Raw genomic sequence first — 14,869 nt, 5'->3', positions numbered from 1 at the left:
TCTTGTCTCGCCATACCTCGGCAAGCGTGCAGCCCGCTCAGCTGTTGTGTCCTAGTAGCAGACGGTGCAGTAGGTCTGCAAAACTGGTCATCCAACCACTGCTTCCCCTGCAACTCTGCTCTCCTGCAGACGCCATACCACAGCAAGCGTGGAGCCCACTCAGATCACCGCAGCAGTTATGAGTATTGTAAACACCTCGCGCATTATCATGAAGTATATGCAGAACCAGAACCTGCAAAAGCAGGCGAGGAGGTGATGGCAGCGCGGTGATGAGGATATGGACACAGACTTCTCTCAAAGCACGGGCCCTGGCAGTTTGGACATCATGGTGGTAATGGGGCAGGTTCATGCCGTGGAACACCGATTCTGGGCCTGAGAAACAAGCACAGACTGGTGGGACCGCATAGTGTTGCGGGTCTGGGATGATTCCCAGTGGCTGAGAAACTTTCACATGCGTAAGGGCACTTTCATGGAACTTTGTGACTTGCTTTCCCCTGCCCTGAAGTGCAAGAATACCAAGATGAAAGCAGCCCTCACAGTTCACAAGTGAGTGACGATAGCCCTTTGGAAGCTTGCAATGCCAGACAACTACCGGTCAGTCGGGAATCAATTTGGAGTGGGAAAATCTACTGTGGGGGCTGCTGTGATCCAAGTAGCCAACGCAATCACTGAGCTGCTGCTATCAAGGGTAGTGACTATGGGAAATGTGCAGGCCATAGTGGATGGCTTTGCTGCAACAGGATTCCCTAACTGTGGTGGGGCGATAGACGGAACGCATATCCCTTACTTCGGACCGGAGAACCAAGGCAGCCAGTACATAAACCGCAAGGGGTACTTTTCAATGGTGCTGCAAGCACTGGTGGATCACAAAGGACGTTTCACCAACATCAAACGTGGGACGGCCGGGAAAGGTTCATGACGCTCGCATCTTCAGGAACTCTGGTCTGTCTGAAGAGCTGCAGCAAGGGACTTACTTTCCAGAACAGAAAATAACTGTTGGGGATGTTGAAATGCCTATAGTTACCCGTGGGGACCCAGCCTACCCCTTAACGCCATGGCTCATGAAGCCGTACACAGGCAACCTGGACAGTAGTCAGGAGCTGTTCAACTACAGGCTGAGCAAGTGCAGAATGGTGGTAGAATGTGCATTTGGACTTTTAAAAGCTCGCTAGTGCAGTTTACTGACTCATTTAGTCTTCAGCGAAACCAATATTCCCATTGTTATTACTGCTTGCTGTGTGCTCCACAATATCTTTGAGAGTAAGGGGGAGACGTTTATGGCGGGGTGGGAGGTTGAGGCAAATCGCCTGGCTGCTAGTTTCGCACAGCCAGACACCAGGGCAGTTAGAAGAGCATAGCAGGGTGCGCTGCGCATCAGAGAAGCTTTGTAAACCAGTTTCATGGCTGGCCAGGCTATGGTGTGACAGTTCTGTTTGTTTCTCCTTGATGAAAACCCACCCCCTTGGTTCACTCTACTTCCCTGTAAGCCAACCGCCCTCCCCTCCCCACTTCGATCACTGCTTGCAGAGGCAATAAAGTCATTGTTTCAAATTCATGCATTCTTTATTAACTCATCACACAAATAGGGGGATAACTACTAAGGTAGCCCGGGAGGGGTGGGGGAGTAGGGGAGGACAAGGCCACACTGAACTTCAAAACTTATTGAATGCCAGCCTTCTGTTGCTTGGGCAGTCCTCTGGGGTGGAGTGGTTGGGTGCCCGGAGCCCCCTCCCCACCTGTTCTTGGGCATCTGGGTGAGGAGGCTATGGAACTTGGGGAGGAGAGTGGTTGGATACACAGGGGCTGCAGTGGCAGTCTGTGCTCCTACTGCCTTTCCTGCACCTCAACCATACGCTGGAGCATATCAGTTTGATCCTCCAGTAGCCTCAGCATTGCATCCTGCCTCCTCTCATCACGCTGCCGCCACCTCTCTTGTTGCTCCAGCCATCTGTCCTCACGTGCATTTTGTGCTTTCCTAGACTCTGACAACGTCTGCCTCCACACATTCTGCTGGGCTCTTTCAGTGCAGGAGGACTGCATGAGCTCAGAGAACATTTCATCTCGAGTGTGTTTTTTTCACCTTCTTATCTGCGCTAGCCTCTGGGACGGAGATGATAGCGGCATTTGCAGCTGTGGGAGGAAAAAAGGGAGAGTAGTACTTAAAAAGACACTGACCATTTAAAAGGAGGGGCTGATGTTTTCAGGTTAACGTGCAGCACAAACCCAACTAAACCCCCTCAACACCCAATTCTCTGGGATGATCGCTTCACCCCTCCCCCCACCGCATGGCTAGCAGCAGGGATGATTTCTTTTCAGCCACAGGCAAACAGCCCAGCAGGAATGGCCACCTCTGAATGTCCCCTTAATAAAATTCCCCTATTTCAACCAGGTGATCATGAATGATATCACTCTCCTGAGGATAACACAGAGAGATAAAGAACAGATGTTGCTTGAATACCAGCAAACACCGGGACCACACGCTGCCATGCTTTCTTATGCAATGATTCCAGACTACGTGCTACTGGCCTGGCATGGTAAAGTGTCCTACCATGGAGGACGCAATAAGACTGCCCTCCCCAGAAACCTTTTGTAAAGGCTTTGGGAGTACCTCCAGGAGAGCTTCATTGATATGTCCCTGAAGGATTTCTGCTCCATCCCCAGACACGTTAACAGACTTTTCCAGTAACTGTACTGGCTGCGAATGCATCCCAAGTCTTCAGGGCAAATTCATCATTAAACACACTTGCTTTTAAACGGTATATTATATTTACAAAGGTACACTCACCAGAGGTGCCTTCTCCACCTTCAAGGTCCAGGAGCCCGGGTTGGGAGGGTACGGTCTCCAGGGTGATCAACAGTTCCTGGCTGTCGGGGAGAACGGTTTCTCCACTTGCCTGGTGTGCGCTATCATCTTCCTCGTCCCAAAAATCCTCATCCCTATTGCGTGAGACTCCCTTGCAGGAGTCCATGAACAGGGGTGGGGTATTTGTAGGGGCACCCCCTAGAATTGCATGCAGCTCATCATAGAAGCGGCATGTCTGGGGGTCTGACCCCGAGCGGGCGTTTGCCTCTTTGGTAGGCTTGCCTGAGCTCCTTAAGTTTCATGTGGCACTGCTGCGGGTCCGTTATAGCCTCTGTCCTTCATGACCTTGGAGATTTTTTTCAAATATTTTGACATTTTGTCTTTTGGAATGGAGTTCTGATAGCACGGATTCTTCTCCCCATACAGTGATCAGATCCAGTACCTCCTGTTTGGTCCATGCTGGAGCTCTTTTACGATTCTGGGACTCCATGATCACCTCTGCTGATGAGATCAGCATGGTCACCTGTACTGATCAGCTTGCCACACTGGCCAAACAGGAAATGAAATTCAAAAGTTCGCGAAGGCTTTTCCTGTCTACCTGGCCAGTGCATCGGAGTTGAGAGTGCTGTCCAGAGCGGTCACACTGGAGCACTCTGGGATAGCTCCCGGAGGCCAATACTGTCGAATTGCGTCCACACTACCCCAAATTTGACCCAGTGATGTCAGTTTAAGCGCTAATCCCCTCGTAAGGGAGGAGTACAGAAATCGATTTTAAGAGCCCATTAAGTCGACAAAAATGGCTTCGTCGTGTGGACAGGTGCAGGGTTAAATTGATCTAACACTGCTAAATTCGACCTAAACTCATAGTGTAGACCAGGACTTAAATATAACTACCATTCTGGGGTATGTCTTTGATGCCTTTAGCATGCCTTTGATGTACTGCAGCAGACCAGGCCAAAGTGAACCTTAACATTATAATAATGTATGAAACTGCAGAGAAAATACAGAACATATACACTTCTTTATAAAGTAAAAATACTATTAGAAGCAAATACATGAGTGGAAGAAACTTAGCACTGCTTGTTAGGACTGCTCTAAATAGGACAGAGATTGCATGGAGACAGAGGGTGTGAACTCAGCTATTTCGGGATGTAACCAATATTTTCCTATTTTGGGGGCTGACAAGCGTTTGTTCGTTCTGAAGAAACGTGGCATGCTCTTTTCACTGGTTACTGAATGATCTCCTCCTCTGCTATTACAGCTACCGAATACACTAGGAGTCCTTACAAGAGGACACAGAGGGGGAAATTCCCATGAGATCTAACCTGCCCAGCACAGTTGACAAAATACTGGCATTCAATCTGTCCTCTGTCAGTCTCCACTCCAGTCACACAACCCTTCTGGACCACGACATGGCTGATGCTTGTCCGCTCATGGATCTGGACACCTGCAGAGAGAGGCCAGAGAAAGGAGTCAGGATACCACAGGCCTTACTGAGAGGATGAAAAATCAGGCCGCTACCCCCAAAGCCAAACGAACCGCCTCTCCTCCGTGTCAGACACAGGCATTCCCTGATCTAGCTGAAACCCTCTGACAGGGAAACCAGCTGAAGGGCTTGCGTACAACGGAGCAGGACAGATCCTGCAATGCAGTGAGCTGGAGTTACAGCCTTTTTAGTAGGAGACTTATACTGGGCGACAGGAGCAAACAAATAGGGAGCACAGATGGCATTTACGGAGGAAGGAAGTGTGAGGAAGGAACTCTGTAAACCAGAGTAAAGACTCTATAAACTTTATTTATAAACGCTGAAGTTTGGATGGTGGCACAGATACAAAAGCTAATGGTTATTTCAAGGGAACACAGTCATTCATTTTTGCCCCAGTTAGTGAATGACACTGAAAACAAGCGGGACTCAGAAATCCAGCTGGCAAACAGAAGATCCAGCCAATGCAGTTCTGGGGCACCCAACTGTGTGGCACTTAGTGAGACGAACAACATATTTTTCTCAATCAAAGACAATGATATGAGGTCATAAGTACAATACTAAGAGATGCTAAATTATAAGAATAGCACTTCCAGAGCATTGAAGGCAATTGGCTGTTGGCCTCATGCCTTGCTATACACGAAGAACATGCCGCTGCCATACAGCCTCCACCTTGGCTTCAGAGCTCGACCTTTGTTCACCTCATAAGCTTCCTCCAATCTGACCAAGTTCCACTCCCATCTCCTTTGCTAAATCATGACTTTGTCCCTTCTTTCAGACCACCCCAATCTCACTGAACAAGCTTCCAACGGCATATGCCAGGCCCACCTCCAAATCCCCAAAAATCCACCTGTCCAGTTAAATATTCCAGCTTCTGATCTCACACCCCTCTAGGCTCATATATAATGAAACTGTCCAGACTGGTATGAACCCACTTGTGCCTTTAGACTAAGCTCCCATCTGGGTTTCTACCTATTGTAAAGCACTGTGTAGACTTGTAGGGTTGTATATAAATAATGACTACAGCAGCCTGTGGTGTGTGATTCCTTCTACTACATATCTCTAAAGATGCGGCACCCAAACAAGATCTGACCTGACTTTAGGGTGGAGAAAAATGGATTTAAAGAATATTTCCTTTAAAGAAATGAGTAGACTTTGGTCATCAAAACAGAATAAGATGAATCCCAAATCTGATACCATCCCTATGAAAGGGTCATTTTCCTTTATAACAACAAGGCAGACATCACACAAGGGAGCTGGCATATTATAGATTAAAAATATTCATACCATTTCGAGAGGCAGCATTTGCCAGAGCAAGACTCACATCGGCAGATGATACGACTGCATCCTCTGGCACATACATGGCACCCACAAGGTCATGAATGTTGATTAGTGGATGTAGTTGTGCCACTCGTTTTGGAGCCATGATTTCACAAGGTATTCCCATTACACTGCCACAGAACACACAGAGGATGCTTGTCATTAGCTTCTCAGGAAAGGCAAGCACAGGAAAAGTTTAAGATCAGGTACAGTTTCTCTCTTATATGTACCTGAGCCTTGAGGCAATGCGTTTCAGGGAGATCAGTCGATCCTGAGTCTGAGCCAGTGAGATAGAGCCTGTCTTCACGTAACCTAAGACAATGACCAAAGTCAAGTCAAAGTTGGGCAGGTTCTCCAAGCCCTCGTGTTTCAGCAGAATCATTGCTTCCAATACACAGTAGTCAAGAAAGCTTCCCACATTCATATACTGATTAGCTAGTAACCTACAATTGTTTTACAAGGCACAGTTTAATTTAGACTACTAAAGTTATTTTAATCCTGCTTTATACTAAAAGTTACTCAGGTTCATAAAGACAGGTTTCAGAGTAGCAGCTGTGTTAGTCTGTATCTGCAAAAAGAAAGGGAGTACTTGTGGCACCTTAGAGACTAACAAATTTATTAGAGCATAAGCTTTTGTGAGCTACAGCTCACTTCATCGGATGCAGGTTCATAAATACTCTCACAGATTATATGCCACAATTTCTGCCCAGTAAAGGAGAAACTGGCAGGGCAAGAAGAGGCTAAAACTAGGGATTCAGACCAGTCAGTGTCCCATGTGCTCTAATAACTGCTTAATAAGCTGAAGAAAAAACTAACGTGCAATAAATGAATGTAAACCTTTTTGCACCAAGGTAACTCCATTGGCTTTAATGGATGAATATGACCCTTTAAATATTAAACTTAATTATAGACAGGGCTAGTAACGCTGACTATTAAGGTTGCCTGACACATTCCACTGTAATACCCTGTTTTCTGTTGCTTATAATTCTGCCAAATGGTAACTGTGTGGGCTGAAATCTTCCATGTCAGCTGTCTGCCTCAAACTGATTTTTTTTTTTTTGGTTAATTTTGAAATTTCAGCCTAAATGATTCAGCCATTCTGAGAATGAGGCTAGGGAAAAATTTGTTGCCCATGTTAAAAATTTTGGCAATCGTTTCTTTTAAAAAGCTAAAGTTCCCCCAGCTTTGGAGCAAGGACCTGAAATTTGGCAAGGGGGTGGTCTAAGTGTCAGGGATGTACCTTTTGCCGTTCCTGCGAAAATCAACCAAATTTAACCAAGCTATGCCTTTGAAAAAAAAATCACAGTTCACACATGCACAGTAGAGACCTGCTAGAGTTTCACATCTAAATCCCCAAAGATTATGTCCACTCTGAGCATGCTCTGGCCTGGGGCTAAGCAGGTCTTTCCCTGAAGCTGCAGCTCTGTGCTACTGCAGACTGAATCAGGGCTGGTCACTGGAGGAGGAAGCTGCCCGATTTGAATGCAGAGGGAACAGGACCTGGGAAGGGAATGCCAGGAAGAGTAGACTGGGACAAGTAGCTGGAGGAGAGGGAGAAGAATAGGACTGGCTGGGCAGAGACTGGGAGCTGGGAAGTGGGTGACTGAGATCAGATGAGTTTGGGGGAAGGAAATGGGGATATTGGGACTGACTAGGTGAGAAGACTGGGATTTGAACCAGAGGTGTTGGGGAGAGGGAGGAAGGGAGACAGATGTGATGAGGAGATGGAGTTCAGGGGAAGAACTAAGGCTAGCTGGGTAAGGAAACTGGGACAAGAAGATGGGGGCGGGGACACAGAGATTGGCCAAGAAGCCCAAGGAAGGACACTAGGACTGAGATCCAGTGGTAATGGGGAACAGGGTGTGTGTCACTGGAGACTGGCAGTGGACAGAAGGAACAAATGAGGAGCAGGGTGGCGGGGGGACTGGGATTGGTTGGGCAAGGAGCTGGGAATTTGGGGAGGGGAGAGAGTCTGGGACAGGGAAAGGTTGGAGGGGGCTTGGCAGAAGGGGTTAGGTTTGGGGACAGCAGGCAGAAAGCTCTGTGCCCACTAGATCACATTCCCCTCCAGATCCCAGAATGTCACCTCAGCTCCCTAAGTCTCAGTGTTCCTCTGCTATTTGTGAAACCCGCTGGCAATGTCCCATCCCCTCTAGTGCCGGTCCACAGAGGGTGACAACCTATTACTGCTATCAGTTACTTCATTAGTAGTTATGGTTTAACTCATATGGTGGATCTAAAGGTTTTGACCCTGCTGATGACCCATGTGGGTTTCAATTTGATGCCACACAATGGAATTTCTGTTTTTCCAGTTTGCATATTTAAAAACCTAGGAAAATACATACAAACTATGTTAAAAGTCAAGCACTCAGAACTCCGGAAATGCTAGAATTAAGGATCCCCTGAAACCTTAATTTGGCCCCTTTTGCATATATATGCATCAAGATAGATTATGTGATCATGTAATGAAAGGCTATTTCCCATAGGACCCCAGACTCATTCAGTGCACAGGAGGTACTTGCTCTGGGGGTGAATCATGATAGTGGAGTGGTGAATGAGGCAGAGGATTGTGGGAAGGGAAATGATGATTCATGGTTCAGGCAGCTGAATGCTTGCCCGAAGAACTGGATTCTACCCCTGCTTCTGTAATGGAGTTCCTATATGATACTTGGCAAATCACTTAAACTTTTCATAGTGCTCACTAATTGCGTGTGTATTTTCTGCATGCTTGACTTGAGATCCTGATGTCTGATCCGTTGAAGTGCTGAGTGCTCTCAGCTGCAATTAAAATCAATGGAACGGAGATCTGCATTTTGAATACTAAGTGCTATATAATGCTATCGGAAAATTTAGATCCTAGATGTCTCAAATTGGGCACCCAAAATTAGTGTATATATTAGTCCCCTTTTACAGATAGGGTCTAACACCCCCTGGACTATAAGGTGGATAGAAAGCTGGCTAAATCATCAGGCAGCGATCAATGGCTCCATGTCTAGTTGGCAGCCAGTATCAAGAGGAGTGGCCCAAGGGTCGGTCCTGGGGCCTGTTTTGTTCAATATCTTCATAAATGATCTGGAAGATGGCGTGAATTACACCCTCAGCAAGTTTGCAGATGACACTAAACTGGGAGGAGAGGTAGATATGCTGGAGAGTAGAAATTGGATCCAGAGGGACCTAGACAAATTAGAGGACTGAGCCAAAAGAAATCTGATGAGGTTCAACAAGGACAAGTGCAGAGTCCTGCACTTAGGACGGAAGAACCCAATGCACCGCTACAGACTAGGGACCGAATGGCTCAGCAGCAGTTCTGCAGAAAAGGACCTAGGGGTTACAGTGGACAAGAAACTGGATAAGAGTCAACAGTGTGCCCTTGTTGCCAAGAAGGCCAATGGCATTTTGGGATGTATACGTAGGGGCATTGCCAGCAGATCGAGGGACGTGATCATTCCCCTCCTTTCGGCATTGGTGAGGCCTCATCTGGAGTACTGTGTCCAGTTTTGGGCCCCACACTACAAGGAGGATGCGGAAAAATTGCAAAGTCTAGCGGAGGGCAACAAAAATGATTAGGGGGCTAGAGCACATGACTTATGAGGAGAGGCTGAGGGAACTGGGATTGTTTAGTCTGCAGAAGAGAACAATGAGGGGGGGATTTGATAGCCGCTTTTAACTACCTGAAAGGGGGTTCCAAAGAAGATGGATCTAGACTGTTCTCAGTGGTAGCAGATGACAGAACAAGGAGTAATGGTCTCAAGTTGCATTGGGTGATGGTTAGGTTGGATATTAGGAAAAACTTTTTCACTAGGAGGATGGTGAAGCACTGGAATGCATTACCTAGGGAGGTGGTGGAATCTTCTTAGAGGTTTTTAAGGTCAGGTTTGACAAAGCCCTGGCTGGGATAATTTAGTTGGGGATTGGTCCTGCTTTGAGCAGGGGGTTGGACTAGATGACCTCCTGAGGTCCCTTCCAATCATGATATTCTATGATTAATCTCACAGGAGTGTTGTAAAAATAAATTCATTAATGTTTGTGAAGCCCTCAGATATTGTAGTGATAAGCATCATGGAAAGCCAATAAGGAAATTAACAGTTCTGTCTTCAAAACAACATGCAGTAAATAAGGCATGGTGCCATACAATGAACAGCTGTTAAGAGACCACCATCCAATCTGTGCATTGTGTGAGGCATATGTTTCATAACGCATACATACAAGGGGACTGAATTAAGGTTGTGAAGGAAACTTAATACTGGCATATCCTAACTTTTGAGTGCTTGACTTTGAAAAATGAAGTATGTTCTATTTATGTAGTTTTACAGAATGTGGAAAATTTCTGTATTTTTATGAAAAACATATGACTGTTTCCCCATTCACTTTTATGTTGTGATCTACTATGACTCAAGGGGCTGTCATCTTCTCTAGGACAGGGAGCTAAGAGATGTATGTAAGTCACATAAGCATCTCAGGATTGGGATGAATGAATTATCCAAATTGCCAGCGTATCATTAGCTTCCCTTGGAGATACAATGGAAGACCATTGACTGGACGTTAACTTTTAATGACTGGGAGCCAAGGGAGGCAGATCATGTGCAAACAGGGTGACTAGGGCTGGAAACAAAGAACCGAGGTGTTAGAAAACTGTTATAATGATACAGCTGCCCTGTGCAGTGAGAGAGATTTAATCTTGAACATTCTGGGCAAAAGAGGCAGGTTGTCTGGCCAGCATGGATGTGCGTATAAGCTTTGCTCTTCCACTGTAATTTAAGGATCCTAAAATATTGTATTCTAGTTGACTAAGAAAAGCTGTCCTGTACTGAAAAGGCTGCCCTGTATTGCTGCAAACATCTGCTCCCACAGGGGTAAAGTCTCCCTCCAACAGGAGTTCAGGTTCTTTTGGTCTTACTGAAGTAGCCATGGTGAGAAACAGTGGTGCTGAAACCAAGGCCCAGCCACAAAGTAATGGTGCTCCAGGGGTATCCCTTGCAAAAAGTGGAGACCTAGGGACTAGCCCTATTGGGATCCGGGAAGTGGGCGGGCAAAGCCCGCCCACTGCTAAAGGATCCCCCCCCAGCCTAAGAGGGGGATCCACAGGACCTGGACACCAAATAAATCCGGGGGACAACTAATGGAACAGGGATAGGAGTGTGGTCAAAGGGTCAAACGAAGGGAACCGGACGGGAACACCGAGCAGAGACGAGCACTCAGAGGGGTACGCTCCCTGACAGACTGTTTACAGGCTTGAGGCAAACTCGCCCTGGGGATCTGTGACAGTATGTTTCTCACATGCTATAATTAAAGCTGGCTGGAAACCGGTGTGGAGTTACTGCTACTGGGCTCTCATCCTCTGCTCCCCCTTTAATATGCAGGTGTGCGCGCGCAATATAAACAAGTACTTTATGCTAAGATTCTGCTCCTGTTGGAGACACAAAAATGAATGCATCTGTATAAGCTTCATGGCTAATTCTAATTAACGCTTACTCGGTTAACTTTTATGTTGCTGATTTAAGCATAATGGGGGCAGTTTTCTTTCAACAATTCTGCCTTTACCGGTCACAAGTATTGTGTTCTAAATGACTGCAGCAGGCAATCCAAACGTGAGGATGCCATGGGAGTGTCTCCAAGCTGAGAAGGCTAAAGCCCCATTCAGTGCTTAGAAACCAGCAATCATACATGCTAGTGTTACTCTCATTCCAAGCCCCAGAAAGCAGTGGAGTTCATGTGAATCCACTCAGCAGGGAACTGAGCCAGAAGTTCTTTTTCTTACCTGTTTTGATTCCTGTCTCTTGTTCTAACTGCTCATACAGCTTGTTTGAATAGTCAGCCATCTTCAGCTCTATGGACAAGTGTCTGACTGTGCTCACAATGCCAGCACAGAATCGAGTGGAGCCAGCAGCCAGCCTGCAGGAGAAAATACAGCGGGAGCCTCATATAAAATAGTATCATACCAAAAAGAAAAGGAGTACTTGTGGCACCTTAGAGACTAACCAATTTGAGCATAAGCTTTTGTGAGCTACAGCTCACTTCATCGGATGTGGAAAGTATAGAAGACCTTTTCATACACACAAAGCATGAAAAAAATGGGTGTTTACCACTACAAAAGGTTTTCTCTCCCCCCACCCCACTCTCCTGCTGGTAATAGCTCATCTAAAGTGATCACTCTCCTTACAATGTGTATGATAATCAAGGTGGGCCATTTCCAGCACAAATCCAGGTTTCTGCCCCCCCCGCCCCAAACCCACTCTCCTGTTGGTAATAGCTTAAGCTATTACCAACAGGAGAGTGGTTTTTTTTTTTTTTTTGGGGGGGGGGGGGAGACGGGGGGACGGGACGACCCAGCCTACCCCTTGCTCCCAGGGCTCATGAAGCCATACACAGGCAGCCTGGACAGCAGGAGGGAGGAGTTCAGCTATAGGCTGAGCAAGTGCAGAATAGTGGTGGAATGTGCTTTTGGACATTTAAAAGGGTGCTGGCACAGTTTGCTGAGTAGGTTAGACCTCAGCGAAAGCAATACTCCCATTGTTATTGCTGCTTGCTGTGTACTCCATAATATCTGAGAGGGGAGACATTTGTGGTGGGGTGGGAGGTTGAGGCAAATCACCTGGCGGCCAGTTTTGAAAAGCCAGACACCAGGGCAATTAGAAGAGCACACCAAGGTGCGCTGTGCATCGAAGAGGCTTTGAAAAACAGTTTCATGACTGACCAGGCTATGGTGTGACAGTTGTGTGTGTTTGTCCTTGATGCAAAGCCGCCCCCTTTGGTGAATGTACTTCCCTGTAAGCCAAACCCCATACCCCCTTCATCCACAGCTGGCACTGGAAATAAAGTCCCTTTTGTTCTGAATCCATTCATTCTTTATTTATTAAAAAAAACTTTAGATCACTGACAACGCTCACTAGGGCAGATTGGAAGAGGCCTGGGGGTTTTTCGCCTTCCTCCGCAGCATGGGGCACGGGTCACTCTGCACCTTGAAGTTTTTAAACCATGATTTGAGGACTTCACTAGCTCAGACACAGGTGAGAGGTTTATTGCAGGAGTGGGTGGGTGAGATTTGGTGGACTGCATCGTGCAGGAGGTCAGACTGGATGATCATAATGGTCCCTTCTGACCTTAATATCTATGAATCATGTCCATTTGCTCCCCCGTTAGCCTCAGCATCTCTTCCTGCGTGCTCTGATCACGCTCACTGTATGCTTTTCTGGCCTCTGCCACCAAATGCCTCCATGCATTCAGCTGTAACCTATCAGTGCGGGAGGACTGCATGAGCTCTGAAAACATGTCATCGCGGATGCATTTTTTTCACCTTCTAATCTGCAATAACCTCAGGGACAGAGTTGATGCAGGGAGCATAGAAGCATTTGCGGCTGCAGGGGGGAAGAAGAGGGAGAGTAGACTTTAAAGAAGATACATTTCTGAGTAAGTTTCTGAGAACAAAAGGGAGATTCTTTCACAGTGAATCAAGCAATTCACAGCAGACAGCACAAATGTTTTAGGTACAAAGTCGCATTTTCCTTTTATATTGAGCACCTGCCGGTATGGTGACACATCACACATGGCTGGGCAACAGAATCTGGTTTGCAAGCAGCCATGATAAGCCAAAGGGTACATGGGTTTGGCTTCTTTCATGTTCATAACATATGGAAATGGTTTCAAACTGCAGCGTCCTCCTTTCCCATAGCAACCAATGCCCATTGTGTTCGCCATTTAAAAGGAGGGGCTGCGGTTTTGGGGTGGATGTGCAGCAAACCCCTCCTCCCCACACACATGGCTATTCTCCAGGATGATCCCTTTTAGCCATGCGCAAACAGCCCAGCATGCTCGTGGTCTAATGTGTCGGGAATCACCAAACAGAGGGGATTACTGTTCCCTTACAAAATTTCCCCTATTTCAACCAGGTGACTATGAATGGTAACTCTCCTGAGGCTGACAGAAAGATAAAAGACCAAATGATGGATGAATGCAACCAAAACCCAGGACCATTTGCTGCCATGCTTTGTGCTGTAATGATTCCAGATCACTTGCTACTGGCTTGGCGTGGTAAAGTGTCCTACCGTGGAGGACAAAATAAGGCAGCCCTCCCCAAAAACCTTCTGCAAAGGCTTTCAGAGTACCTCCAGGAGATCTTCATAGAGATGAACCTGGAGGATTCCCACTCCATCCCCAGACACGTTAACAGACTTTTCCATTAGCTGTACTAGCTGCGAATGCATCCCAATTGTTCAGGGCAAATCAAACATTAAACACAATTGCTTTTAACCCCTGTAGTGTCATTATAAATGTGCACTCACCAGAGGTGCCTTCTCCGCATTCAGGGTCTGGGAACAATAGGCCCTGAGAGGGTATTGGCTCCAGGGTGAGGGAAAGGTCCTGGCTGCCCAGGAGAATGCGCAGCAGGCTAGCGGAGAATCCATTCTCCTCCTCCTCTTCCTCATCCACAAAATCATCATCCATGTTGCGTGAGGCTGCCACCTTGCAGATGTCCACAGAGAGTGTTGGGGTACTGGTAGGGTCCCCCCTAGAATGGCATGCAGCTGATCATAGAATCGGCATGTCTGGGGCTCTGACCCGGAACGACCATTTGCCTCCTTTATCTTTTGGTAAGCTTGCCTGAGCTCCTTAATTTTCATGCAGCACTGCTGTGCATCCCTGGTGTAGCCTCTCTCCACCATGCCCTGTGCGATTTTGGCATATATATCAGCATTTCTTCTGCTGGGTCGGAGTTCTGCCTACACAGATTCTTCTCCCCATACAGCGATCAGATCCAGTGTCTCCCGTTCACTCCATGCTCGAGCTCGTTTGTGATTCTGGGACTGTATGGTCACCTGTTCTGCTGGGCTCACCACGCTGACCAAACAGGAAATGAAATTCAAAAGTTCCAGGTGCTTTTCCTGTGTACCTGGCTAGTGCATCAGGGTTGAAAGTGCTGTCCAGAGCAGTCACATTGGAGCACTCTGGGATAGTTCCTGGAGGCCAATACCATCCAATTGCTCAGTGCTGCATCTATACTACCCCAAATTCCGACCCAGGAAGGTTGATTTTAGTGCTACTCCCTGCATTGGGGAGGAGTACAGCAGTCGATTTTAAGAGCCCTTTAGGTCGGTGGAACGGGGTTGGTTGTGTAGATGCATTCATTATAAAATCAACCTAATGTGGCTAAATTCAACCTAACCTCGTAGCGTAGACCAGCGCTAAGATATGGGAAGGGGGGAAAAAGGGGGAGAAAGAACAGCCCAGAACTGAGGTAGGCATGAATTCCTGGTAACTTGAGCTGA

At 47.0% G+C, this 14,869-nt stretch overlaps 1 protein-coding gene across 4 annotated transcripts in view; it reads right to left on the bottom strand.

Annotated features, from left to right (window-relative positions):
* PDPR (pyruvate dehydrogenase phosphatase regulatory subunit) overlaps positions 1–14,869 on the bottom strand; it is a 77,446-nt gene that overhangs the window by 48,668 nt on the left and 13,909 nt on the right. For all 4 annotated transcript variants that reach the window (XM_074968322.1, XM_074968323.1, XM_074968324.1 and 1 more), the window contains 4 exons: positions 11,365–11,498; positions 5,837–5,918; positions 5,574–5,737; positions 4,129–4,250 (listed from right to left, as the gene is read on the bottom strand). In XM_074968322.1, coding sequence (XP_074824423.1) covers positions 4,129–4,250; positions 5,574–5,737; positions 5,837–5,918; positions 11,365–11,498 — 502 coding nt within the window. The remainder of the gene's footprint in view (positions 1–4,128; positions 4,251–5,573; positions 5,738–5,836; positions 5,919–11,364; positions 11,499–14,869) is intronic.

Source organism: Natator depressus, chromosome 12 (genome assembly GCF_965152275.1).
Source record: "Natator depressus isolate rNatDep1 chromosome 12, rNatDep2.hap1, whole genome shotgun sequence".
NCBI classification, from domain to species: domain Eukaryota; kingdom Metazoa; phylum Chordata; order Testudines; family Cheloniidae; genus Natator; species Natator depressus.
This window is presented reverse-complemented; position numbering and strand designations above follow the sequence as displayed.